The sequence below is a fragment of the Sprattus sprattus genome (genome assembly GCF_963457725.1).
Source record: "Sprattus sprattus genome assembly, chromosome: 6".
Taxonomy (NCBI): domain Eukaryota; kingdom Metazoa; phylum Chordata; class Actinopteri; order Clupeiformes; family Clupeidae; genus Sprattus; species Sprattus sprattus.
The window spans coordinates 22,725,687-22,753,686 of record NC_137925.1 but is presented as its reverse complement, the minus strand read 5'-3'; the positions used below and the strand labels follow the sequence as shown (position 1 = coordinate 22,753,686).

Here is a 28,000-nt window from a genome sequence, read left to right as displayed (position 1 = left end):
TGTCCATTTACGGGGAAACTCGGCTTTTCTGTCAGCCGATGCAACTTCAGTCAAGTGAGAAATGGATTAGTACAGCTATGGTACTTAATACAATAATACATCAGAACAGCCTATTAATAATGCACTATAAAGCCCTGGATTACTCAGTACTGTACATTAAGAAACATGTATATATATATGGGATGTATATATATATATATATATATATATATATATATATACACATACATACACACAACAGACACACATATATACTCTAATGTGCTTTTCTGCACAAAGTTACTATGCAACTTTACGCAAACTCGATGTGAATCCAACTGCTCTGTGACGCCTCCCACGGGCTGTTTGTTCTTCATGTGCATTAAGTTGAGCGCTGACACAACTCGCAATGCGTGATCATCGCTCTGACCGCATAGTCATAAAACACCTGCCGTGGTCGAAGCTGCTCGGCTGCGGCTGACCAAAAGAGTGTTGGAATGGCTAGTTCCAACTGCAAAACGGCAACAACAAACATATCACGTACAGGCAAACATACACGCATGTAACAGTTTTTCTGCATGGAACACTGGTCTGGCTGCTACAGGATGGAATGTCAATGATCCTTTAGTGCTAGTTCTATATCGGGGGTGGGGGGGGAACTGTGATCTGGAGTGTTTGAGGTACTCCTCACGGTAACGCTGCAGCTACGAGTCAACAGGGATGAGAGCGGGCTCTATGCAATCTTACGCCCAGCGAAGCCACATGACAACGATAATTACAGCAGCCGCAGTGCCGTAAGACATCTAAAACACCATTTAAAGAAGACACCCCACAGGAGATACACTGGATTCGGCCGATGACGAGTGGTTTTCGAAAAACACATCATCAGCAGGGGAGGTGTGCGGTAAGTGGTATTTACGCGGTGTGTCGCTTCATCATGTACACAGGTTTAAAGTTGTAAAAGAAAGTCATGAATCTAAGTCTTGAACGGGTAAGCAACTCGAGTTTGTTGTTTGTTTGTGTGTGAGGAATCTGACCGATAGAAAGCACTGTGGAGCATCAAGAGAGTGCCAACGCACCACACCAGGGTGTATTAAAGAGGTAGCTTTCTGAAGTGGCTTCCTCTAGTGATAAAAGATAAGACAGGCTTAAAATGATCTGCATGTGAGACTACCATTAGAAGTACGGGCATTAAAGAAACAGTTTTTTGGACACAACTTCATCAATTAAAACTTACTTAAATTAAATTAAAGGGTTTTAGAATAACGGCCACTGGAATAAGCTTGGTTGCAGTGCTATTCTGCTTCAAATACATTTCAGAAAATCACAAAGCTTTAGAAGCTTGTTCATTTCCAAAAGCACGGCTTGCACACCGTCTGTGAACTTGAGGGAAATTCACAAACGAAACATAACGACACAAAAACGAAAACACCCATATGGCATGAAGTGGCACATTTGCACAGGCTACAACATGAAAACAAACACACACACCACTTAACACCACCACAGGATCACTCTGGTCTCTCTCCTTGGTCTCTGGGTACTGGGTCCTTCTTGTTGCTATGGCGAGCTCTGGATGGGCGGTATTGAACCCCTCCATAAATCTCTCTGCCTGTGGGTGCTGATGAACTGGGTGTCCTTGCGACACTAATTAGCAGAGTGAGTTTGGTGGGCGTGTAGTGGTGGGGGTATCAGTGGGCCCCCTCACCAGGAGCAGGACTCTCGGATCGACCCTCCTTCTGGGCGCCAGATGGCTGCTTTTTCTGCTTGCTTTTGCACTTCCTCAGCATTCGCACCTGGGGGGACATTCTTACTTTAGGACATTCAGCATTCTTAACTGCAGCTCTGTAGTCATGCAGGGCAAGTGTCTTACTTTAGGACATTCAGCAGTCTTAACAGCAGCTCTGTAGTCATGCAGGGCAAGTGTCTTATTTTAGGACATTCAGCAGTCTTAACTGCAGCTCTGTAGCCATGCAGGGCAAGTGTATGTAAAGATAATGAGAAAGAGAAGAGATGGCGGTCAACGTTTATGATTGAATAAAGGAAAATAAAGGGAACGAAACCACTAGGAAAAGGACATAGATAGGGGAAGAGAAACATAGAGAGAATCTACAGAGAGAGCGAGAGAAAAAAAAGAGAGAGAGAGAGAGAAAAGAGAATGGATTTAGCTTGTAGCTGGCCTGACCTTAGGCCCAGCAGCCGAAATGATGATTTGTCCTGGAGACTGGATCCACGGCTCTCCATCCACCTGCACTGGGATGGGCTTCGTCACGGTGATGCGGATGTAGGTGCCCTGAGCGATCCGAATCCCTGAACGGAGTCCTCCCTGTACCTGACCCTGAAACACACACACACACACACACACACACACACACCTCAGCCAGAAAGCAATACATTTCTAGGCTTTTTTTTCGTCAAAAAAAATTAAATAAATCACAGCGCCCACCGTCCCTGGTTCTCCTGTAATGACACTCTCCCCTCATTAAGAGGATTACTCATAAATCCAGTGGTCAGGGGGGCTACCTGTGGGTTCTCACCTGTTGTACAGGTAGACTGCAAGTCTGTCAGCTGAAATGTGTGGGAGGATGAGAGAGAGACAGAGAGAGAGAGGAAGAGAGAGAGGAGAGAGGGAGAGAGAGAGAGAGAGAGAGAGAGAGAGAGAGAGAAGATGCCTAAGCACACTCACCATGTGCACCACACCAGTGACTCCCACCACCTCCAGCATGTTGTCGTCTATGCGAGGCTTCCCATAGCGGGAGTCACTGTCTGAGCCCCACAGGTCTGCTCCCGAACCCCAGCTGAGGACGGATGGAGACACACACACACACAGATATCCATGCATGTTTGATTCATAATCAGTCACTGCAATTTCAGGAGTGTTTCTATCAGAACCAACAACAGGCTTTCATTCTTTGGCCATGTGGTGTTTGTATTTGTGTTTGTGTTCTGTACCTGGGGATGTTGAGGAATATGAGTCCTTCTATGCTGGGCAGCTCCACGTCCTGCTTGTCCACCTGCAGCTTGATGACCTTGTGCAGGCTGCGGGTGTGACTCAGCTTCTGCAGCCCCACCTTTACATACACACCCTTGTTGTGAAACCTAGATGAGCACCCAATCAAGAATGGCAACTATTAGCCTCCCATACACACATACATTCAATCCTCAGCTTAATATCACATAGATGAACCGCATTACTCATATATTCCAGCTCCTCTTCAACATTAGAACCACATATCATTCACAGTGCATATTTATTGTAATTGAATGCTCTGATTTAAATGCCCTCTGTGAACTGAGGTAAAGGTCAGACACTTGCCTGCTGTTGAACTTCCCCGGCTCTTCCTCCCTGGCCTGGTGGAAGTCCAGACTGAGCTCAGCATCAATGCCCAGGCCAAAGTAATTATTCATGTGGACTATCTGTGAGGCAGAGAGCAGGCTTTAAACACCTAACAGCGCTGAGAAGCTAAAGGCTGACCATACACAAAAAAAGGCCCAGTCACGCACTGACTGGAGGTGCACTGTACTGACCCTATGAGTATTGGAGTACACAAGTCTTGACAAATGAGTTCCAGTGTCTCAACTAACAGAGCTGGACCAACATTGTAGAAAAGCCAATGTAATGAGGAGTATTCATTTCCACTGAGTCATATTCATTGCACAATAAGTGGCATGTATGTGAAGGTATAAGGAAAATAAAGTAAGGTAATGTAAAGTAATGTAATCTCAATAGCAGCGTCTGTAGGGGCCCTGATGGGGGTCTGTACCAGGCCAGTGCCAGGTCACATCCGTGGTCAATGGCTCTCTGGGTCTGAGGGGAGGTTCGGGCTGCCCCTACCTTGGGCGGCTCCAGGAAGCCGTTCTCCTTGCCGTCCTCGGTCATCTCCTGAGCATCCAGGAGGATGGTCCAGCGGTCCATCTCCACCTCCTCCGCCTCGTCCAATGAGAGGAGGACGCTGTAGGGGTCTTCTCCGCTGTAGCCTGTCCCCCAGCGCAGCACGCGGGCCAGGTCGTTTCCTGCACAGGATGTGAAAAAAAAACAACAACTTGAACAGCATACTACGAAATCAGGAAGTGGCATTGTAGCTCACCACAACCGCAAGAAGTTTCATTTCTGCAGTTTGTTAAAAAGAAGCTGAGTGTAACATACAGGTAGTGCAGGTAGCACAACATTTAAACTAAACCTTGTTTTAACATACAAAACAAAGCTATGAACTACATATCCTTCTATACCCAGAGAAGTGTAATGAGAAAACAGCTTTTAGCATCCAAGCCCAGAACTGTGGATCTTGTCAGCTGGTGCAACACCTCACGCTTGATGTGCTAAAACCATGTAGAAGACTGAGAAAATGTGCTTGGTCTGCTTGGCAGCCATGTTCTCCTCTTCCCACATGTGTGGTCACACAGACACAATGCATCTCATGCTTCTTTCACTGAAACTGTAACGAGTTCCCCAAACATGCTGGTTCAGCTCGCTCAACACAGATTATGGGCTGCGTAAACAGCCAACGTGCATCTGCTCTGGGTTTACTGTTTATTGGTTACGTTCCTTTAGTTCATCCAGTAGAATCAGAGTTTGACGGAGTTAAGTTCCTTTAGTTCATCCAGTAGAATCAGAGTTTGACGGAGTTAAGTTCCTTTAGTTCATCCAGTAGCATCAGAGTTTGACGGAGTTTAGTTCCTTTAATTCATCCAGTAGCATCAGAGTTTGACGGAGTTAAGTTCCTTTAGTTCATCCAGTAGCATCAGAGTTTGACGGAGTTAAGTTCCTTTAGTTTATCCAGTAGCATCAGAGTTTGACTGAGTTAAGTTCCTTTAATTCATCCAGTAGCATCAGAGTTTGACTGAGTTAAGTTCCTTTAATTCATCCAGTAGCATCAGAGTTTGACGGAGTTTAGTTCCTTTAATTCATCCAGTAGCATCAGAGTTTGACGGAGTTAAGTTCCTTTCGTTCATCCAGCAGCATCAGAGTTTGACGGAGTTAAGTTCCTTTAGCTCATCCAGTAGCACCAGAGTTTGAGTTCCTTTAATTCATTCAGTAGCACCAGAGTTTGACGGAGTTAAGTTACTTTAGTTCATCCAGTAGCACAAGAGTTTGACAAAGTTGAGCTCGGTTTCACCAAACACCAAATGCATGAGCACTTTCCACACCTCAGCTTGTGAGAACAGTCTGAAAATCATTCCTGATTATGGATCTGAAGTGAATACGACTTTTTCCTTCTAAATCATTAACTTACATTTTACTGGCTGTCACGTGAATAACAAAAAATAATTATGCAAATCTGGCACATTTCAAATGATGACGGGGATGACTACAGTGAGAAGAGTGTCTCTTCTTCTCTGAGGCTGTGTGGGCCACTCACCTGTGCCCAAGGGGATGATGCCGATGGCGGGTTCAGGGCAGGCCAGTTTGTGCCGTATGGCCTCCAGGACCCCAAGCACCCACCCAACCGTCCCATCGCCCCCACACACCAGGATACGGAAGCGGGGCACTTCACTGAACGTGTGTAACCTGGAACACGCCAACACAGGGAGGGAAGACCAATATTAGTCGATGGCGATGGCTTAGGCCGAAACGCGTCTGGAAATAAGCTGGTCTAAATGAAATAGCAATGGGAAAAGCTTGAGAGTGCGTTTTTTTCTACTCTATGTTAACATTCTTTTACTCGCACCCAAAATCGCATTTATTTTGGAAGTAGAGCCCGCCTATCCCTACTAATACCAATATTAGAGCACACATTCAGATTTGCACATACAGATACACACAAACATTAAGCATGTTAAGTTCCATACTTCCATGCATGTGTTAAAATGAAATGCATTCAAATTTGAAACTACAAACACAGTTCAGGAAATGCATGGGTTAGGCTTATCGCCTTGGCCAAAAACCAAGGGTAGTGTGGTGACAGGCAGGATGCTACCCTGCCAGTGGTCCTCCATTGGTCAGCTCGAAGACTTGGTGGGGATTCAGAACCTTCCGGAAATTGTAGAGTAACTCTCTACCCTTTAGTCCTCCACTCTTAGGGTTCACATAGACCAACAGCGGACAGCCGCCCCTTGGTAGCTTGCTTGTCTGGTGAGAAAAGTAAACAAAATAAGCCTTTTTATTTTTCAGTGCTTGAAATTGATCTTGTCCTCCTTAACATACCTGATCAATGAATCATCCCATTCAAAATCAGTTTTGGGTCGGCAACAGGTTGTTGATATTTGTGCACAACAGCCAGTCATATTACACTCCTTCCTTCTGTGCTCCTGAAGCACCGTGTTGATTGGCTGGGATTGTTTATAGCTTCGTCCAAGCCAATATGTTTGTTTTCCTATTTACAGAGCCAGGACCGAGTATGAACACCAGAGTGTTTTGAACGCACACACTTACAAGTGAGCTAGAGGACCGTTAGGAGCAATTCGCTGAATTTGACAAAAACGTGTATTGCATTAAAACCACAGACTGCAGCTTGGAATCCTATTGTGGTAAAGCTGCAATAACATAAAACAGCCACTAGTGGGCTCCAGAGTGCTGTTCCTGCTCCATAATGAGCCATGAGGCAGACAGTGTCACTGCTGAGGCCACATGCGCTTGATAAGTAGCACGTGAGCTCCTGAATGAAAGAGTCTCTATCCCCACCAAAACTCCAATCTCTCCAGTATGTTAGAAAGTCACAGGGTTGTCATGGCGCAGTCGTAACCTCTGGTCAAGGACCCTCACCGTGATTTGCGGGATGACCAGCGAAGTGAGCTGTTTGCCATCAATAGAGGAGTCTTTGGCCAGCATGAAGATCCTCTCGGCCTCAGAGAAACAGGAGATCTGAAGCACCACAGCGCCTACAGGCAGAAGAGAGAGAGGGAGGGTTGGAATAGGGCCTAACTGTTCAACTGCCCGGTATTTCTAAAAGGTCACATTATCACGAGACAAGTAACGCAGTTAAGATAGTAGTGTGATTCTAGGGCAGGAGGTCAACTCAAGGTCTCTCTACCTAAGACCACCAGCTTGACTATGGTAAACGGACTGCACGACAGGATAAGAGTAGTTAAACTTTAACTAAAAACAGATAACTTAACAGCCAAATCTAACATTAAATGTGTTAGGTGTTGATTTTAAATGAGAGACTAAGACAAATCCCTCCCTTTTTAAAGTGTACAACAGCAGACTCAAATATTGCAGTGCCTTTGGAAAAAAATGTTGTGTGGTGTGGTGGATGCTGCGTGGCACAACAGGCTGCTGACGGGCTATTGAACAGCGCGTGGCATCATGCCTGCGAGGGCAACGGAGGTTGGCCGCCGGTGACCGGACACTGACGCCGCTCACAGCAAGTCCATTGTCTCGCCAACAAGGAGCTCATTTAAAGGGCAGTGGGACGGGGCCTGGCCGGATGTTGAGGGAAAGGGGACGAGGGGCGTAGTGGGTGTTACTTGTGCCGTAGCCCGCGTGGTACCAGGGCGCGGTTGGTTGGTTGGTTGATTGGTTGGTCCTCCCCCCTCCCCCCCCCAAAAGTGGCAGCACGGTATCAGGGAGGGCAGTCGCCGCTATGCTCTGGGTGCTAATGAGTTGGCACAGGGCTAATGATGCTGCCCTTATGAGTGGGTGAGAGGCTGTGATGAGTTGTTGGTTGGTGGGTTGCTGGAAGGGAACAGTAGGTGCTGGGGGTGGGGAAGGATCATTAGCTTAAAACATTGCCATGACTACACACTCACCTTGTGTGCTGTACACTTGAGTGATGGTGACCAAGTGATCTGGAGAGAGAGAGAGAGAGCGAAAGAGAGAGAGAGATGATGGAGGGGAAGAGAGAAGAGGGGATAGAGAGGAGAAGAGGAGGAGTGAGAGAGGAAAAGGAAAGGGAAAGGGAAAGAGAGAGAGAGAGAGACACACACACAGAGAGGAGAAATATGAGATGGGGGAAATTTAGATAGATGAGTGCATTAAAAGGTAGGACACAGCGAGAGAGAAAGGTAGAGAGGAAGAAAGAGAGATAGAGAGAGAGAGAGAGAGAGAGAGAGAGAGAGAGAGAGAGAGAGAAGAGGAGGAGAAACAGACCCAGATTAAACCTGATGACCTAAGACATCCATTATAGCCTGCGCTGCCTTGCATATCCTTTAGTGCAGAGGCATCAAGCATAAACAAACACCACCAGCTAAGCAATAACAGTCTTAGTGACCCACAAAGCTGTGTGGACTGGATTAATCAAGGAAAATGCATAAAGGGATAAAAGCATATGAACTCTGAACCTGCCCTCATATTACATAGAGTTAGCATGCTAGCATGAGGGAGCACGTAGAGATTTTTACAGTCACTATCTAAAGAGGATCTAGAGCGCCTGCACTGTAGGAAATATGCTGTTGTCGTTATTTAAACAACTTAACGTAATCTCTAAAATACATCAGAGCAAAACACAATTGGGTATTTAATTCAGCCGACAGACCTGTTTATGGATGTGGTCACATGATCGCACACTGGAGTAAACAAGGAGTATAAACCAAAACAAATATGACATAGCCACAGCACTCCAGCCAGGCCAGACATTACACTTGTTTCCCCCCCCAAGTTATTTTGGTTAGGTTAAAATGTAGTGGCTAGTCCTGCTTTGGTGACTGCCATTTAGGTCTTGTCCTAGTGAAACGAATCTACACTTATCAAGCTGCCATTCTCAGCCCCTGTACCCTACCCTCAGGAAAAAAAAAAAACCTTTGAACAGTTCTTTCCATAGTCCTACCATCAAGATTATGGCCGTTGCTTAACAACCCATATCATGTTAGTCCGTGGCAGGACTGGAGGGAATCTAACCAGTTAAACCAATAAAAAAAACATTCCATAGTATGGGGTGGGTTAGCTCGTAGCTGTACATCTTGTCAGATAGCAATCAGGGATCTGCACTGTACTTTTTTACTCTGGGATATTATCTATCTATTTATTAACAGCTATTTATTATTATTTAGCTGTGGCAATTAGTGTGCACAGCAACTTAAGTGTTTTAGCTGTCTGGTGCTGCCTCGTCTGTCTCGTTGTTTTTGTGACGATGGCAATAAAGTACTTTGAACTTGAATTTGAACTGTAGATGGTCAGACTCACCCTTGATCTCCAGATGCGTCTTAAGCAGCCCGGCGTACTCCACTTTGGACAACTGCACAGGCAGGCCCCCCAGCAGCAGGTTCACCTGGACCACCCGGTTCCGGTTCTCCACGATGTAGAACCGCGTCTGGTTCATCTGCCTCAGGGAGACCTGTAAGAAGGAAGAAAGGGGTGTTGAGATAGACAGAGAGAGACAGACAAACAGATAGAGACAGACAGATGTGCTAATACAAATGACAGGTGTATGTACTAGCAGAGGTGAAACAGACACACACACACACACACACACACACACACACACGACTAGTACAAGCTCAACCTTTATGTATGCATACAGCTTTAATACTTACTAATCAATCCACCCATCTAGCCAGCCATGCACTCTCCCACACACTTACTTTCTCCTGTTTCTCTGTCACACACGCCCACATAAACACACACACAGATACACACACACACACACACACACACACACACACACACACACAGATACACATCAGCAGGAATTCCTCTGTGGGAGGTGGCTCATACCTTTCTTATCTCCTGCAGTTTGTCGAGCAGAAGCTCCTGACCAGTCAGAACCTGGCGTTGAACTGCAGAGGAGGAGGCAAACCAGTGAGCTGAGATATATGCAGCCGTGTCTGAGTACCGTATTCAGGTGGCCCAGATAGTTCACTAGAACTACATCTTCTGCAGTACAGTCAGGATTGTGGGGAAACATTTAATGTTAAATGTCTTAAATGTAAAGTGATCAGGGGCACAAACTCTCTGACGCCAAGTGTCTCCTCACCTTGTTTGCTGTTCATATACACCTCCACAAGGTTGAAGTTTTCAGTGTTTTCATCCTAGAGTAACCAAACACACACACACACACACACACACACACACACACACAGTGAAACTAAGTAACAGTGGAACCAAGAGCGTGAGAACAAACCATAACCAAAGGCCACATCTGTTTTTACAACACCTACAGTTCAGCCACCCAGACCCCAGTCTTGTTCTCACGTCACCGAAATGTTACAACCAACTGCAACAACTTTTACAGGGGCAGCATTTTGCAGTGTAATACAATCTCTGTGTTGCGTTGGCGCTGATGTGGGCACACAGTGGCACGCTGTGCTATACGGTACCTGCTTGTCCAGCTGTGTAAGCACTTCTTTAATGGACCAGTCCACAGTGCTCTCCTTGCCAACTGTAATGGAGCTGTAGGCAACGCCATGTCTGGTGGAGAAAAAAAAAAAAAAACATGAAAACACAACAACTCCTTCGAGAAGCGGCGTCTCTGAAATGATTCCATCAACTGGAGAGCCTAAATAGAATTCAGTTTGCGAATCAATAAATACACAGAGTTCTCTCATTTCCTCTCTTGTTCTTTCAGAGGTCTGAGCGTGACATTTCAGTGTGTCATTTCGAGCTGTTTAATGTTCATGGACTAAATGGCCTCATGCCACTGGAAATTATTGTATTAGGAATGCCTCCCCTGCCTCCCAGCCTTCGGACCACCAAGAGAAGAAAGTTGTTGTTGTTTCACTTTTGGAGTGTTATTGCGTTAGGGTTATTGCTGCCGCATTAGGTCATTAACTGGTAGCCTGGCTCGGCTGAAGCACTTGATTTAACTGGTCCCTCCCGTCCATTTGCCATGAGGGCATAGAAAGATGTCATTCATTGCCTGGCTGGCTTTCATATGCGTCAGTGTGGGGTCCGTCCAAGCGAGTGTGGTGTAATTCAAAGTGACTCATAAAATCTCAGCAGAAACTCTTCTGTCTTAACGTAACGTCATGACTTCAAGCTAAACATAAACACTATGATTGAAAAAAAAGGGATACAGGGGGACACATGTAGGTAGCCTTGCGTTTTATTACTGTGACAAAACCTTCCTACCACTCTATAATTGGAGTTATTTCTTTAATATGCCATCCATCAATACTCTGTGAATTTTATTGGCAATGATAAACTAGACGATGGGGATTAATTTAGCAGCCACATTCTTCCCATCCCGACGCACTCTCTGTGCCGTTGCCTTGGCACCAGGCTCCACTGGTAAACGATCAAGGCAATGTGACTACATCACCTTGGCGACGGGGCCCCACAACCGCAATCATGGCATCAATCAGACCAAGTGTGTGTTTGACGGCTTTTATACACTGGCTCAGGAAGCCAGTGGCAGGGACTGTAAACACTTTGACCAGCTGAGGCTTTACATCAGGCAGTAATGTCTCTCTGTTGGGCCGCGGCATTTGGAAAGCTACGGTTTGTTTGGAAAAACCAGAAGTACCCGTTTAAAGCAGTTAAAATGTTGGGCCTTTTCGAAGCACCCACCGAGCCGCACCACCCTTGAAGTACACTCAAGTGGAGTGTTACCTTCGTTTGGAACTTATTTGGAGATTGCACAGTTGGGGAGAGTTACTGTTTCATATTTGGGTGTTTGGATTGAAAATGCCCTCCCTTCATCTTCAGCTTTATTGAACACATGCTTACAGCTTGTGCATTCAAACAGTCTCAAGCTCATATTTACCACAAAGCCGATGGTGCCAACCCCCAACACCCCCAACACTCCCAACACTCCCAACACTCCCAACACTCCTCACCCCCTTTAATGTGACATACTTGAGCCAGCCGGCGTAGATCTTCAAAACCTCGGAGTCACGCGGTTTGGCCCGGAGCAGCCAGGCGTCTGGAGCGTAGTCCTTAAAGACGGACTTGTCGTCAGGGGTGCCGTTGCGGTTGATGATGTCGTCGGTGAGGAGCGCTGGGTGCTGGCCCTGCACCTGCAGCTCGTAGTCCTGGGGCTCGTCTGGCAAGTAGAAGGCCCTCAGCGCAGCCTCCTGCACACAAACACGACCAAATGAGTGGACTGAGGATAACTCACCTCACCTCACCTCACCCCCCCCCAATCTGAAGTATCATTCATCGCAGTTACACATAGTAAGAAGCACTGAGACGTGTTCTGCAAACATTTTGTTGTTGAATGTTTTGTATGTGGTGGAAGTGGGATACTTGTAAGACAGTAAATATGCTAGTGATACAAGGGTAAGTGACAAAGCTCTCACCACTACTTCCTCATTCTTGATAATACGTGGAATGGACACCAAGCGAAATTGGTTGCGCTTCACTGCATCGTCGCCGTCAAAAACCTTCAGCGTCTGCTTCCCTGCAAAAAATAAACACATTACTTCTGAGAAAAATGTCAGCAGTGTGTGCTCATCCACAGCTTTGTGGTAGCAATTTGGCAAGTTTGCGTTGAAGTGTGTGCTAAGCAGCATTTTTTCCATCAGTGTGAATGTGTCAGCAGTAACAGTAACCTGTGTCCTGTGAGGCTTGGTTGTCTTTAGCTGCCACAGGAGGAGTCAAAGAGTCAACGTCGTCCAGATTATCTGAGGAAGAGCACCACATCGAAGCCCTTGTAATAACTGCAATCAATGAATCAATTAAACCTCTCGAGTCGCGTAAAAAAAACTGCTTCGTAACCTTGCCTCTCTATACTGCTGTCAACAGATTTCCAATGTCGGCCTGAGAAGATATCAATCAGCTACAAGCTGCAGCTAGATGACGGGAGAAAAGATGAGACCTTGACCAAAAACCCCAGGAGTCACTGAGAAAGTTAATCCATGGCTTAGCCGCCTTCTTACAGCGAGGTTTTGGCATTGCTCATGCAGCCGTGATCTGCTATCTGCCCTGACTGAACGTCTGCAGTAAGACATGAAGCATCTTAGATCTAAACTTAATCTCCATCACTCTGTTTCTCTCCCTTTCTCCCTGCTTCTTCTGTCTCTGTCCTCTCCCCTTTCTGTACCCTTCCCTTTCCCCATCCCTTTTTTCTCGCCCCCCCAACCCTCCCCATGAGCAGACTTACCCAGCTCACACTGGGAGTCCTCACAGATGCGGAAGAGGTGCATTTTGCTGAAGTTCCGCGAGCAGATGCGGACGCACCCCGGGTGAAGTATCATGTTGTGGAGCCTCCCCATGCTGCACTCGGGCCGCACCGTTATGTAACAGGACGCGTGAGCCTGCGAAGAAAAAGCAACACAACGCAAAGGCCCGGATTAACAATGCCGTTCTCCCTGCTGCAGCCACGGTTAGACATGACACCATCCATCAGGATAACTGTCATGACCAAGGACACATCGCTAAAAACAAAAAAAGAAAACAGTGCGTCCCAATAACTCTGCTCTGGTGCACTGAGCCCCTTAAGGGATCAAAAACCTCGCTGACAGAATGCAGTTGAGAACTTTGCGCACGTAAACCATTAGCTCCCTCTGCCTTACGTCTCCCAACTGGGACAATGCATCACTCACAGCCCAACTGGGACAATAGTTCTGTACTAATTCTCCTGTGGCACACATCGGGATATTATCCCTCGATTAAAATTAAGTGCTGTGAGACTTTATGACACTGCTGGATGAGGAGCAGGGCATTGGGTATATGCAGAGGGGCAGGGTGGTGGGCTTAGCTGCGGAAAGGGGGGGGGGGGGGACTCTCTCGCGGGGAAGAGAGCACAGCTCTGTGACTTGCGGAGATTAATAAATATGCATGAAACTGCTCGACAAGAGTGGCTTCAACCATGTACAATACTTCTGGGGCATCACCAACATCAATGTAATTGTGCCCTGGTTTTGACAGTGCCGTTTACCGTTTGGCGGTTTGCCGTTAACACACAGCTTGGCACACGTTGTTGCCACGACAAGAACGACCAGGAGAGCCTGGCGGCAGCGAATGAGAGAAAACAACTTTCCATGATTTTGTCAGTTTCTAGAAAGTGATAAAAGCCATTGGTTGTCTCAAACAGAACTGGCACTTCAACGTTCCCATGCTGCTAATTCACTTCAGATCTGCAGATCCTCATAGATTGCCATGGACTGCTTACAATTGTCTTGACATCATGATGATTAAAATGTGACCCTTCCCTGAAAAGAGTCCAGCCTATATGGCTCATTTTTCATACTGATGAACTGCATGAACTTAATTACATCAGTTCCATTAGCACTTTGTAAACAGGGAATCAGCATTGGTTCCTCATCAAATGATCTGTTGTGAAGGGTTCATCATCAAAATCATCATTATTATATAAAAAAAACTGGTTTTAGAGACATGGTGGAAAATGTTATATTAGCCTTGTTTCTTTTACCTTTCAAAGTTAGCTGGCGGATTTTTGAATATCACAAATCCCTCCTACCCAAACAACTAGAAAAACATGTTTAGCCTTTCTATTCGGTATTAGCATTTCAGAACACACAGGTTGGAACTCCACAGACTACTGGAAAGGGAGTTAGCATAAGCATTAGCATTAGCTCTGGGATGAGCTTACCGTGAGTCCACACCACTCGCACCGCATGCCTGACAGCGCGTCAGAGGAGCCACAGGTGCGCCTGCATACCTCACAGCGCGCCCCCGACGCCATGTTGCCCTCTCGCCAGTGGTGGTGGTGCTTCGTATCCTGGCATCAAAGACACAACAGGGCGAATACATTAGCCAAAACACCTTTGGACTCTTTCCAGCCCAAAACACTTTTTTACAGCTGATAGAAATAGAGTTGAGAGACAGCAGTGCTATGCTGGGATCACAGGCTTCATTCACAGAAAGCATGTGTAGATAAACATAGACGTACAAAAATGCATAGATATACGGTATTAGACTGCAAAGAAGAAAAGCGTGTTAATTGCATGGTATGGCCGGCCTTCATACTGGTGGGTTAAGGTCACAAAAGGGAGTAATATAAGTCACTCGTCGATTGGCGTTTCTCTGACTGAAGGAAAGTCGTAGATTGCACACTACAAACTCACATAGTCCTGAGTGCCATCCTGGTGGCAGAGGCGGCAGTCACTGCAGCTGAAGGGAGCACAGTCGCTGTGGACATGCAGCTCACACACTGAAATAGACACACACACACACACACACACACACACACACACACACACACACACACACACACGCACACAAATGTCAAGTCAGGACAAGTGCTTTGCATCTACAACACTGACACCACAGAGAAACCCAATCCCAAACGAAAGCCATTTGAATGCATACAGTTATAAAAGAAATGACACCAAGATAAAAAGAGAACAGAGGGAAACTACCTCCTATTGTTCCAGACCCCTTTTTTGGTACATGATTATATCTTTATGAACACTTTGGTTAGATACAGTTTGCAAAAGGAAACATTATTGCTGTCAGTATAAAAATAGCTTTGATGAGGAGCACTACAATGCAAATCTACGCGTTCAAGGTTTACCAGCTTCTGTGGGGTACAGCTGGACCTGGATATTTTGTCTGTGCTTTGTACATTGTGTGTGTGGATGTGTTTAGCCTGTTAGTGTCTCTGTGTGTCTGTGTGTCTGTGTGTGTCTGTGTGTGTCTGTGTGTGTCTGTGTGTGTCTGTGTGTGTCTGTGTGTGTCTGTGTGTGTCTGTGTGTGTCTGTGTGTGTCTGTGTGTGTCTGTGTGTGTCTGTGTGTGTCTGTGTGTGTGTGTTTGTGTGTGTGTGTGTGTGTGTTGCCAGTGCTTTTCTTTGCCCCTGAATCAACGCTCTGTTCTTAGAATTCAGCCCCCTAGAAAAGGCCATCCTCCATTACCATGGCAACCGCAGTTTTCCATCAAACAGGAGAGGCTGGTGCTGACAAATGAGCAATAACAGAAAAAAAGGAGAGAAAGAGAGGAGAGAGAAAAAAAGAGAGAGAGAAAAACACCGCTGAGAGGATTAAAGGAGAAATGCTGGGAGCGAAGCGGCACAGAGGGACTTTCTATTGAGGCAGAATGAGAACTTGGCTTGTTGGATCCGATCCCCGCCAGGCCGTGGAATATAAAGACGGTAGAGGAGCCTAAAGGCTCTCAGCTTAAAACTCCCCCTTTCCCCTCCTCTCAATCCCACTCCTTCCAATTACATAACCCCAGCAAAGCCCAAGCCTATTTCTTCCAGTAGAACTCCCTGCTCTACGCTCCAGCCATTCCACATGGTAAATCAATCAGAAATGCCATCTGAACATACTTTTACCTTACAGTTTTACAGTGGAAGCTGTACTAGCAGTATGGTGTATCACACTTTGCCGCCTCTAAACTTCATATTGCTATGTTTCTGCATGATCCAGATATGCACGAGTGGAGGGTGGGGCAAGAATGGACAGCCACTTCTCTGCCATGTTTATGTCTGGTGCTTCCAGATACCTTAGTGCCGCACTTTACACAAATGCCATTAGGGTTTGTTTGGCAAAGGGGATAAAAATAACTGAACCTGAATAAGAGTGCTGTTACGGGCATTAGAGCCCGTCTGTATAAGTGGGGATTGTACCAGGACACCCAGCAGGAAGTACCAACACGTAGGGATGAAGGAGGCATTTTTCAAAGATGCTAGACTGTTCTATTCACGGGTGTGGTTGCTGTTGATGAGGAGTTGGACGAGGCCAGAGCACCGCTCCTCTGCAGTTCCTCTGTGTCCCGTGAGGAGTGGGGACGAAACTAAACCCAGACTCACCTTCACAGCGCAGTGCGCTGCTGCCCTCCAAATGCTTACGGCACACACAGCAGAAACGCCTCTTCTGACCGGCCGGACCAAAGCAGTGGGCCACTGGCACCTGCAAAAAGAGGGAGATGGAGGGAGAGAGAGCGAGAGAGAGAGAGAGAGAGAGAGAGAGAGAGAGAGAATGAGAATGAGAACAGACATCCAGGTTTTGTGGAAAGATTCCCTTCAAATTCTTTCAGGATGAGACTGAACCATTATGAAGCACAGCGTTGCGGCAAGAACGAAGGGGTCAGTGTGACCACGGCAGCGTGTCAGAACCCATCACTGCCCTTCACACTCGCGAAGCGTAATGTGAGCGGAGAGGAATGTGATGGAGGCTCCTTGGCATGCAACGCTGTTCTCGCTTGGCGCCCTGGACACAGCAGCACTCAGAGACACTGCAGGCGGAGGGGGAAAACATGAGCAGAGAGAATCCTCCAGTCAACCCTGTCGCTGGCTCCACTCCACTGAGCACAGTCAGCAGCAGCACATCCCTTAGTGAATCAATCACACAATGTGTACACAGACAGTGTGACAAACAGCCATGCAAAACCAGCCCAGACAATAGGAGTAGACTGGGAATAAACCTTGAATGCTAATGCTAGCTGACAAACTCAGTATGTGATGTTTGCTACTTTAGGTTAAGCGTCTCTGCCATCATGGTAGGACCAGGCTGGGTGGTTTTCTACACAGAAGCCTCCATCTGATGGACAAACGGCATATGGAGGTGGAGGCGGTAGTGGGCAGGTTGGTAGACACTTTCCCAGAGGCCGATGGATAGCAGCCCCACCCAGCTACTCCTCTCCTCTCTTCTCCTCTCCTCATTCTACCACCCTGCAGCTCTCACACCACGGTTTTGGCACGGCACGCTATGATGCCACCGACCTTGAGAGAGAGAGAGATTTCCGCAGTTGTGCCAAACTCTGCGGGAAAGATGTCCCCTGCAATCCGCCGGCGCTGCCAGCCTCACAACTGAGTCAATAGACTGTGAAGGTTTTTCCAAAGATTTAGAGGTGTTTACAGAGTTCATCAGAAATGGTGCTGACAGCAGTGAAGCCCAGGGTTTTAAAAAAACAAAGCTCGGCTTGTAAGAGGAAAATGCGCTGGGAAAGGGTGCTAATGAATTCTTATTAACCTATAAGCACAGGAATACCATTAAAGTGTGTGGCTCAAATCTAACCATGCCAAACGTAGACGGCAACTTGCAAAGGCCAAAAAACCTCAACAGCTCAATGGTTTATTATTTTGTAGTTAACCTGCATGAACACAACAGCAGTATAGCTCTGTCTTTCAGAAGGCCCTAAAATACCTCTGTGGACTTGGAGGGGCCTGAGGGGGTGAGCAGCGTTCCCTCTTCCCGTCAGCGCATCTGAATGGTAGGAAAGCAGCATGAGATGCCCATCACTTCCTTCCTCTCTGGGGAGGGCTGGAGGATGAGCCTGGGGTGAGGGGCTGGGGCTGATCTTTAAATAACCCCCCACCCCCCCCTCCAGATCCCCATCCTGCTCCCGTGGCCCGGGCTGTCAGGTCAGGATAAGCTACTGGTCGAAATGGTAAAGTTATGACTGACAACACCAGGGGACACGTACTATGTACGTCTTTTCTTTCGGTTTTTTTCAGGAAGTGAACCTTTTAAAGGCACCCAGTGCAACTTTATGTAAACATTCAATGAAAAATAAACATTACATTTCTAGTCTTTTTAACATGTAGTAAGTTTCAATAACTCCATACCATTACATATCGACATTCAAGGAGCAAAGATGAGACGTCGTTGTGTGGTGAGAACTGATAGAAAATCGTAAACAACAACAATCGCCGGTGGGGAGAAGCCATTTTTCCATTGACTGGAAGCCTGCTTTATTTATTGTAGGTTACAAAATATAAAGAAAATGGCGGCGATTGTTGTTGTTATCGATTTTCTATCAGTTCTCACCACACAACAACGTCTCATCTTTGCTGCTTGAATGTCGGTATGTAATGGTATGGAGTTATTGAAACTTACTACGTGTAAAAAAGACTAGAAATGTAATGTTTATTTTTAAGCCTCGAAAGTTGCACTGGGTGCCTTTAAAGTTGCTGGCATGTGTATGAAGCAGAAGGATGTTGCTATTTTAATTAGAGGCTACATTCTTAATTACTGAATGACTCCAAAGTAACCTGTTGCACTCTATAACTGCCTTATAGAGGACCAGCCAGTTAGCTAGGAGAGCTTGTTTCCTATGAGCCACTCATATTAGCAATTCCCATTTGCAATCGACCGTCTGACACTAGGCACTTCTCCATCCTGAAACAATACATGACTCATGGGGCTCCGCCATGATGAAACCTGAGAAAATATCTGTGCTCTCACTCCCTCGTGTTCAGGGGAGCTAAAAGCCCTGAGAGAAAGCCATCTTCAACTCAGGACCTGGTTGGCTGACTGGGTGTGTATGTGTAAGTAATTTGTATGAGCGAGATATAGACAGAGGAAGAGAAAGAGAGTGTGTGTGAGAAATGGAGAGAGAAAGAGACGCTTCAGATTGGCACGCCCCGCCCCAGCCCCCATCTCCCTGTGGAGTTACTGTAATTCACCACACAGGCAGACGCAATGACGCACAACAGTCATTTACAGACAATCATAGTTAATATGAAAGAGAGAGAGAGAGAGAGAGAGAGAGAGAGAGAGAGAAAGAGAGAGACTCAGTCTATGTGTGTGTGTGTTTGATTGTGCAACCAGACGGAAGTGATTTTAACGAGTGTGTCCACTGAATCACTGGACGTACGGATGCTGTGCTGATGACTTAAGTGTACAGACAGCTCACACAATAATGTCTAAAGATGGCTGAGTGTGTGTGTGTGCGTGTGTCCGTGTGTGTGCAATGGTCTGTCCTCTCTTATGCATGCAAATGTAGCATGCCATTTGACTGCCCAACTAATTTGATTATATCTATACAACGCAATCTCTGAGAAGCGACTGCCTCATGAAAACTCAACAACCAAACCGCCTCTGACTACAGGTGCCCTTGAGCGGTTCTTTCTTAGAGGGAAAAGACACACACACCAGGGCCTTTGTTATTATCAATGTGACAGCCCTGGAGGAGGGAGTGTGCATGTCAGCCTCAGTGGGACCGCAGGCACTGAACAACAGGCCAGGACACCTGCGATCATCTCAGCAAACTAGGGAGCAGGTTACACACACACACACACAGACACACAGACACAGACACAGACACAGACACAGACACAGACACAGACACAGACACAGACACAGACACACACACACACACACACACACACACACACACACACACACACACACACACACACACACACACACACACACACACACACACACACACACACACACACAAACAATCACTCAGGCCCTGACATGCTGGGGAGGAGACTCTGTCTTGTGCCTGGTCACAGGTGTGTGTGTGTGTGTGTGTGTGTGTGTTCATATTTGCATCTTAACTAAAGGAACAATACCAGTATATGCCCTCAGAGACCTGCATACAGGTGATCTAAAATCTCTAGCCACCTGAGATCAAATGGTTCAGACAAGGTGTACGAGCAGCCCTTAACGAACATGCAATTACAGAGCGGTGTACTGTACCATCTGTTCATGTCTGATGCAAAAAAAATAAAAAATGTAATTAGAATTCAAAAACGTGTAATTTGCAAAATCCTGAACAAACACATCAGTTTCCTGCACTTTTCAAAAATGTACAAACATCCCCTGTGCTGTGTGTCAAAACAAAAACATTCATCCCGATGGTTTCCACGGCAGCTGTATCTCTGGTGACCACGCTCCCTGCTCTCCCAACCAGGGCGACCTTGAGCAGCAGCAGCAGCAGCCTGTTCCACCCTCTCGTGGCCAACCACTTCCTGTCCAAAGCGGGGACACTTCCTGGTTGGCTGCTGTTCTCCCAGGAGACTTCCTACTGCAGACTGCAGAGCATCCTACAGGTTGTGACCTCATTTCCTCCTCCCTCTGATCCTGCAGGTACCGTGCTCCCGTTAATAGCTTCCTCAGACTCACCATGGAACTGAAGCGTTCTCAAGAGGAGGATGGAGAGGTGCCACAAATAGATGCTTGTTTAAAGAACGGTGTGGGAAGAGATTCAATTCAGTCAGCAATGATTTTTCATTTGGATTTTGTAAAAAAAAAAACTTTGATTTTGTTAAATATTTGTGATTATTTGCAATTATTTGTGTTTTCTGAGATTTTTCTTAATTAACTCAGTGAATAAAAGTTCATGTTACGCTAACCTGTGCAAGCTATCTAAAGAAAGGTTTGTGACCGATATGAAATGTTCAAAGGTTAATACAGTAGATCACTCAGGCCCTGGCGTGCTGTGGAGAGAAGAGAAGCCGTGTACAGCCTCATTCACTTCACCATTCTGTTACAAGTGCACTGCTTTTGAAAACAGTAGTTCACATGTTCTGCTCTTCGAACTCCTCTTGAAGTATGACTAACATTGGGCTATGTAAAGTGCAGTTCTCCACAGGATGTCCTTGTTAACACATTTACTAAGCTTCAGCCCAACTGTTAGTTTGGTCATAGTTTTCACCCCCTCTACTGAGAGATTCCCCATGTTTGGATAAATAAGCTGTACACACACACACACACACACACACACACACACAGCAGCTCGCTCTGCCCCAGAGCCTCACCAGAGCTGTTACAGGGTCAGCTCCTGACTTCTCCTGGGGGGGGGGGGGGGGGTCGTCCTTGGCCACCCCTCTGGGGATGGGGGAGGTGTGGTGTGGTGGGCTGGGCTGGGCTGGGCTTGGGGTCCAAGAGCGGTTAGCGGAGAGGCTGTGATTATGCTCGATAAGCTCCTCCCCCCTGCTCTTCGCCTGCCTGTGGCTGTGGTGCTGTTGACTCAGCAGGAGCCCCGCAAAAGGAGAACACTCGCCAAACAGCATCTACATCCAGTGGGCTATGGCCTGAGTCATCATGCAGGGGAGTCCCACAGGTTCCCTTGGAGCTCTAATTAGGAGCCTGGTTAGGGTGGCTTTATCAAGAGCCAGCCAGGGGTACCTTCTTGGGCCCCATTAAGAGCTATCAAGTGTCCCGCCCACAGGACAGCAGGCAACAACAGCACGGTGCTTCACTGATGAGGAGAACACTCCACTGCGATGGCTAGGCATTTATTAGTAGGCTGTGTGCGCCCGCCCCCCCTTCAAAGGCAGCAATGCTGGCAGGCACTGGAGTGCACCTTAATGCAACAATGACGCGCAAGGGAAAGACTCACCCAGACATTCACCCATTAGGCACAAACACATACACACACACACACACACACACACACGAACACACACACACACACACTACAGTTGTGTGCAGATATAACGATGTATGGCATGAGTTAATCTCATAACTGAGGTCCTTCTCAGAAGCTGGAGCACTGGGCAGTTTTGGAACAGAGCAGACTCTTCTTCAGACACATCTCATGCTGCCAGGGCATCACATCGATCCAATGAAGCCATGAGCTAATGGACGGCAATTTTGGGAAACTAAGGAAAGCAGACAAGCTGCCAATCTTGTCAGCGTCAGCCAATTATGAGCTTAGACTCACATTCATAGGGTATTCATGCTAAGCTAAGCTAGCCGCCCTTAACCTCAGAGAACCGAGGCATATCCAACCAGCCCCCAACCCCCCCACACACAAACACACACACACACACACACACACACACACACACACTAATATATTACTGTAATAATGCTAATGTGTGCTGTGAAGACTTCCAAAATTCCCCATTTCCCTGAAGACATGGCACCAACATGATGGTACCACTCACCTTCGTATCATGTTATATTTAACGCATTTGTGTAGGAGGCTGGACAAGCCCTTGGATGTTTGTGTGATGGCAAAAATGGACATCCTGAAAAACGGTCAGGAACGGAAGGTGCGTTTACTTACCCGCACCAGTGTGGGAGTCATGCAGGAACACACCGTCCTCACGTGCTTCAGGCACTTCTCGTGGGACATGAAGTTACACACTGGGGCGAAGACAGGGGGAGGAAGAGAGGGGAAGACAGGGGGAGGAAGAGGGGGGAGACAAACAAACAAGGGTGGATTGTCAGTGTTACATGCTAACATACATCAAGAGGGATGTACACTTAAGCAGATGAAGGAAATATAAGCTCTTCTGAAAATACTGATCCACATCCCGGATCTGGACCATTGCGATGCCATTCTCCTATGCCCTTTTACATTTTGACGTAGATTGGCTTCAACAGTCCTGACATATTGCTTTCCACATAATGTGCTATTTTCACAAGCATGGGAGCCTGTTTTTGGTTTGGTGAAAAGAAGCACATTCATTTCACATTCATATTTTACAGCCTTAAGTACAATGGTCATGTATGAGAAGCAGGCAAATGTCAATGTTAATGTCAGTTAATGTTAGTCAGCTGTGTTTCTTCAGTTCTGAACGCCTCTCCCATAGCTACCTTTCTTCTATAGAAGACAAAACCGTTGGCAACAGTCAGATGAAGTAGCTTAGTATCATACAGGATAAGATGAAATTATAATTGAGGCATTTTTTTCGTGTGGTTCCAACTGCCGGCACTTGACAGTTTGAAATCCCTTCTTAAAGGAACCCAACACAGTGTGCAGGGGTACAGTAAGTTTTCATACAAGTCTTAGAAAAAAGAAACCATGTCATATCCTGTTATAAACATTTTCAATTGTTTCCTCTGTGCCTAGTATAGCTCTGCTCATTCCCACAGAGTCCACGCTGCAGATTGATGGAGATATGGATAGCCGATTGTCATCGCACCGCAGCCTTTTTGGCACTCTTCCATGACTATTAATATGCATTGACTGAAGCAGTGCGTCGGCGCCTGTGTCTATGGTTTCATCTATTTACAGACCCTGGCCAAAGGGCAAGGAAGGATTATGGCAAGGGCCACCGGCGTCACCTGCAGACCATCCAAAACAAAAAAAAACAGCAGAGCTCGTGGCCAAACACCCCGCGCGACGAACAGATACAAACTCCCAGCGAGCTTTGACGCTCGGAGGTGACGGGTCTGTGGGTTTTGCTTCCTGAATCGGACCAGGAAAGGCGGTTCAGACCAGGTCACGCGACTCTTGGACCCAGGCCTGCTTAAGATGCTGCCAGGATGTAATATGTCTCCTGTAGACTAACCACAGAGCCTGTTTATTTGTTTAGGCTTTGTTGTTGTTGTTGTTGTTGTTGTTGTTTGCTGGCTTTCTGGAAGGTTATTGGCATATTCTTCACTTCTACCATGGCGAATGGAACTAATTGCCAAGGCCAGGTTCACAAAACGTATTAGCTGCACATCCAATCAAAAGTGCAGGTCATTCACACACAAAGCCTAAAGCACCACCCCCCCCCTCCCCTCGCACCCCCCAGGGTGAACCAGGTGTTCCAAAAGGCTTATTACTACGAGCTACCAGCGAGGGCGGAAGCCTTGTTTATCTTCAACTAGAGCTGCTCACATCTTCTCCCCTACGCGTGGAACCACGCCGCCTGCCTGGTTCCATTGGATGATCTGTTGCCATGCCGACCACTAAGAGTCAATCACGACTTCACTGCTGCAGATTGTGCACCACTGGCTTTGTAGCTCTCTCTATCCCCCTCTCTCGCTTTCCTCCTCTGTCTGCCCGGTAACACCAGAGCTGTCCATCAACATCCACTGTGCTACCCCGCTACAATCAGTCATAGCTACTCACTTATCACATTGGTTGAGAGTAACAAGCAGAGACTGTGGTGACGTGGCATTCAGCTGACAAGAATACCATCTTTTCTGTCACCTCACTTTCTGAGGTGACCGGTATTTAATCTCCGGCAAACTCCATCCAGTGCCTGACACATTTCAGAGGGGTAAATTGGATGAGACAAATGGATTGTATGGGTAGGTCTTGTTTGCTTAGTATTGCCAGTCTTCTCCCCACCTCCAGTCCTGCAAGAACAGGCTGAATTTGATGCCGCCTGGTCTCAGCATGTTAGTCAGATGGAGAGATACAGCATGACATGCGAACCAGTTATCTTCCTTCCCTTTCTGTGAAATTCCACCGCTGAACGATGACATCGAAAACCACTCAACGATGTTTTGCCTTGATAAACAACCCTACTTTGCTTTGTAGGCAAAATGTTTAGATTTTTTTTTTCATTTCATCCATACACACCTCTGTTGAGCAACATGAAAAGCTCTGAGCATTCCAATTCATACTAGAAACCTAGGGTACACATTTTTTTTAAATGAGAAGGGTTCTCAATGAACTTGACAGTTATAGCCATGTCTAAAAAATATTTACTACTGTTGCACGGCAACGCCCTGTCCCGCCTCCATGCTAACAAACTAGTCAGCTGAGGGAGAGGTTCGTTAAGATTCAGGTGCAGATCAGATTATGATTATGTGCTGCAGTTGATGACTGTGCCCTGTCCCATCAAAAATATATTAAAGTGAAAATAATTCTAACTAGTAAGCTTGAATTGGACAAATATAAACTAAGCAGGAAAGGGGAGAGTATAATATTTCAGTCATAAAGAAAGAGGCTTGTCTACATGTCGCACTCAGACAGACGTCATAAAAAGTAAACGCCTTCCCAAAACAGGTTTAAATCACACAGAAAAGTGCAGCTGAGGTGACTCACATGCTACGGAGAGAATGCACTAAGCCGGCTTTATCTCAGAGGCTTGCATGGCTGCCTCCCACACAGATATGGCCAATGAATAGGCAACTGTTACTTGATCAGGACCCGCCAAAATTTCCAGTAAAAATGCAGTTTTCTTCCTGCTAATCGCATTACATCCATCATGCTCCCTTCTGAAGTGGAAATGGAGAGTAAAAAAGCTGCATCAGGCCTACACACAACCATCAGGGTGACCAAAGGTCTTGACAGCCACATTGTATAACGTTTATAACTCATAAATGCCTGCCATTCTCTCCCACTCACTCACTCACTCTATGTCACTCTTCTCGCTCTCTTCACGGAAGACTTTTAGGAACCAATCTTTGAAGATGATCCTTCTCCTTTATCTGGTGCTTAATTGAAAAGAAACAATCGGAATCAGCTCAGGCACACAAACTGGAGCCTTGTGGCATGGGCCCACATCACCGCCCCAATTAACCATAGGCGATTTAATTAGGTAGAACTCAACGTAGGGGGGACAGGTGGGATCGATTGGTTCGGCTGATCTCGCCTTCCTCTGGCTGAAAGGCGCTGCAATTATTAAATCACCTCTTTTGAAGAGATTAAGGCAGCTGTGACCAAAAAAAAAACACAACACACACAACTGCGGAGCAGCACATCACTGAGCAGAGATCAATCGATTAGTCCCTTCCATCCAAACCGACGGATCAACCACTTCCAGCAGCACCCATCACTGACAGCTCCCAGCCTACAGCTGTTGGCCTTTATATAACTCTCAATCTCTCTCTCTCTCTCTATCTCACTCACTCTCTCTCAACCTCTGTCTCTCTTAATCTATCTATCTGTCTCTCTCTCTCTCTCTCTCTCTCACCCTCGGTCTCTCTCTATCTCACTCACACTCACTCTCTCTCTCTATCTCTCTCTCTCGCTCACCCTCTGTCTCTCTCTATCTATCTCTCTCTCTCTCTCTCTCTCTCTCTCTCTCTCTCTCTCTCTCTCTCTCTCTCTCTCTCTCTCTCTCTCTCTCTCGCTCACCCTCTGTCTCTCTCTATCTATCTCTCTCTCTCTCTCTCTCTCTCTCTCTCTCTCTCTCTCTCTCTCTCTCACCCTCGGTCTCTCTCTATCTCACTCAAACTCACTCTCTCTATCTCTCTCTCTCGCTCTCGCTCACCCTCTGTCTCTCTCTCTCTCTCTCACCCTCGGTCTCTCTCTATCTCACTCACACTCACTCTCTCTATCTCTCTCTCTCGCTCACCCTCTGTCTCTCTCTATCTATCTCTCACTCACTCACTCACTCACTCACTCACTCACTCACTCACTCGCACTCTCTCTCTCTCTCACACACACACACACACACACACACACACACACACACACACACACACACACACACACACACACACACACACACACACACACACACACACACACACACACACACACACACACACACACACACACACACACACACAATCTTTCTCTCACTCACTCACCTAGAGTTGTATACTCTAGGATGGACTGATACACGCAAATGCTCATAGGCCTACTCATTTACAACAAAAGTTAGCTAGTTCTGTTTTAAAAAGGGGAGTGTGTGCCGGGTTAAAGACGATCAATAGTTATATAAAACAGGGCAAATCTAGCTGATTAACAGGATGAGGACACACAGTCATCAGTGTAACTCAAACATGGTGTAACCTACATCAAGGCCACTTATAGTCACAAGCTGCTGCATCACAATGATGCACAGGCCACTGGCCAAGACACTGTACCTGTGCAATGGCATTAGAGGCACCATTATGACTGATGCGGTTTGTCTTGATCACAGAACACCAAACTGTTGTCATGACCTGAGAGAAGTTGCAGAATCTATTGGTAATTATGTTCACCTTTCACCCTTTTGAGGTGGCCACTTACCAGTCACTAAATGGAATTTCTTCACTTAGCTTTCTCAAGGAACTAGGCGTACACGATCATGACCTACTCTGTCCTTTTCAAAATAATGTAATCAATCCTTTGAATCAGGATATGTCTCATCACAGTCACACAGTTCTACAGTCACACTGTCTAGATACTGACTGGCAACAGTATGCGTAGGTTTTTTGACATGGACGTGCTTTGGAAGGTAATATTTCTGTAGGGGACAACAGGCAGTATCCTGAAAGATATCCTACGTTAACAACCACAGTAAACGACGTGCTAGTGCCATTGACTACAAAAGGATATTCCAGTGTTCCACGGTAATAATTAAACAAGAAGTGTAAATTAGACAGTAAACTCGCTTTCACGCGTACAGAGGAGACCAAAGTAGCATACCAGTTGGTTGTGTAGAAATGACAACAACTCCTTCAGATGACGTTAGCTGTGATTATAAGGAACTGGCATCAAACCACACTGCCATTACAGCCATGACAACTCGGCTTATACTGTACCTTCACAGATAAATCCGACCAGTCCCCAGATGAAGTCACTGCAGTGATGGCAGAAGGTGGGTTTTGTGAGAGTTACTTTCCGAAAGCAGTGTCCAGGAGCGTTGACCTGATACCTTGTCCTGGAGCCCGGCGACTGCTGTGCTTTTTTTCGCCCAGAATGGGGGCTCTCACTGGGACTGGTGTGCTTGACACGACCGCTATCAGCCATTGTGAAAACAGCTGCTGTTTTTTAAGTTTAAAGAAGTGTTTAAGATTCGGGAAAATATAACTGTATTTCCAGATGTTTGCAGCCACGACCTGTGCTGGTGGCAGTGGATGCTGTATTAAACCACGCCATTCATACGCCAAGTCATTCTAACTTCTGAGTTAGCTTTCTAACCAGCCATGGTTTATCTTTATCGTGAAAAACTTCTATAGTAT

At 46.5% G+C, this 28,000-nt stretch overlaps 1 protein-coding gene across 1 annotated transcript; it reads right to left on the bottom strand.

Moving 5' to 3' along the window:
* Positions 1-325: 325 nt before the first annotated feature.
* dgkq (diacylglycerol kinase theta) lies at positions 326-27,788 on the bottom strand (the record flags this gene model as incomplete). The annotated part of the gene is made up of 23 exons (XM_080840111.1): positions 326-1,775; positions 2,165-2,317; positions 2,666-2,777; positions 2,932-3,078; positions 3,296-3,396; positions 3,815-3,993; positions 5,340-5,488; positions 5,898-6,049; positions 6,683-6,798; positions 7,669-7,707; positions 9,041-9,191; positions 9,572-9,633; positions 9,831-9,885; positions 10,174-10,264; positions 11,651-11,868; positions 12,094-12,194; positions 12,346-12,417; positions 12,897-13,050; positions 14,349-14,477; positions 14,824-14,909; positions 16,507-16,606; positions 22,446-22,525; positions 27,581-27,788. 23 exons carry the CDS (start codon positions 27,786-27,788, stop codon positions 1,671-1,673), a joined length of 2,760 nt encoding a protein of 919 aa, XP_080696237.1. The 3' UTR covers positions 326-1,670.
* Between the last annotated feature and the right edge of the window lie 212 nt (positions 27,789-28,000).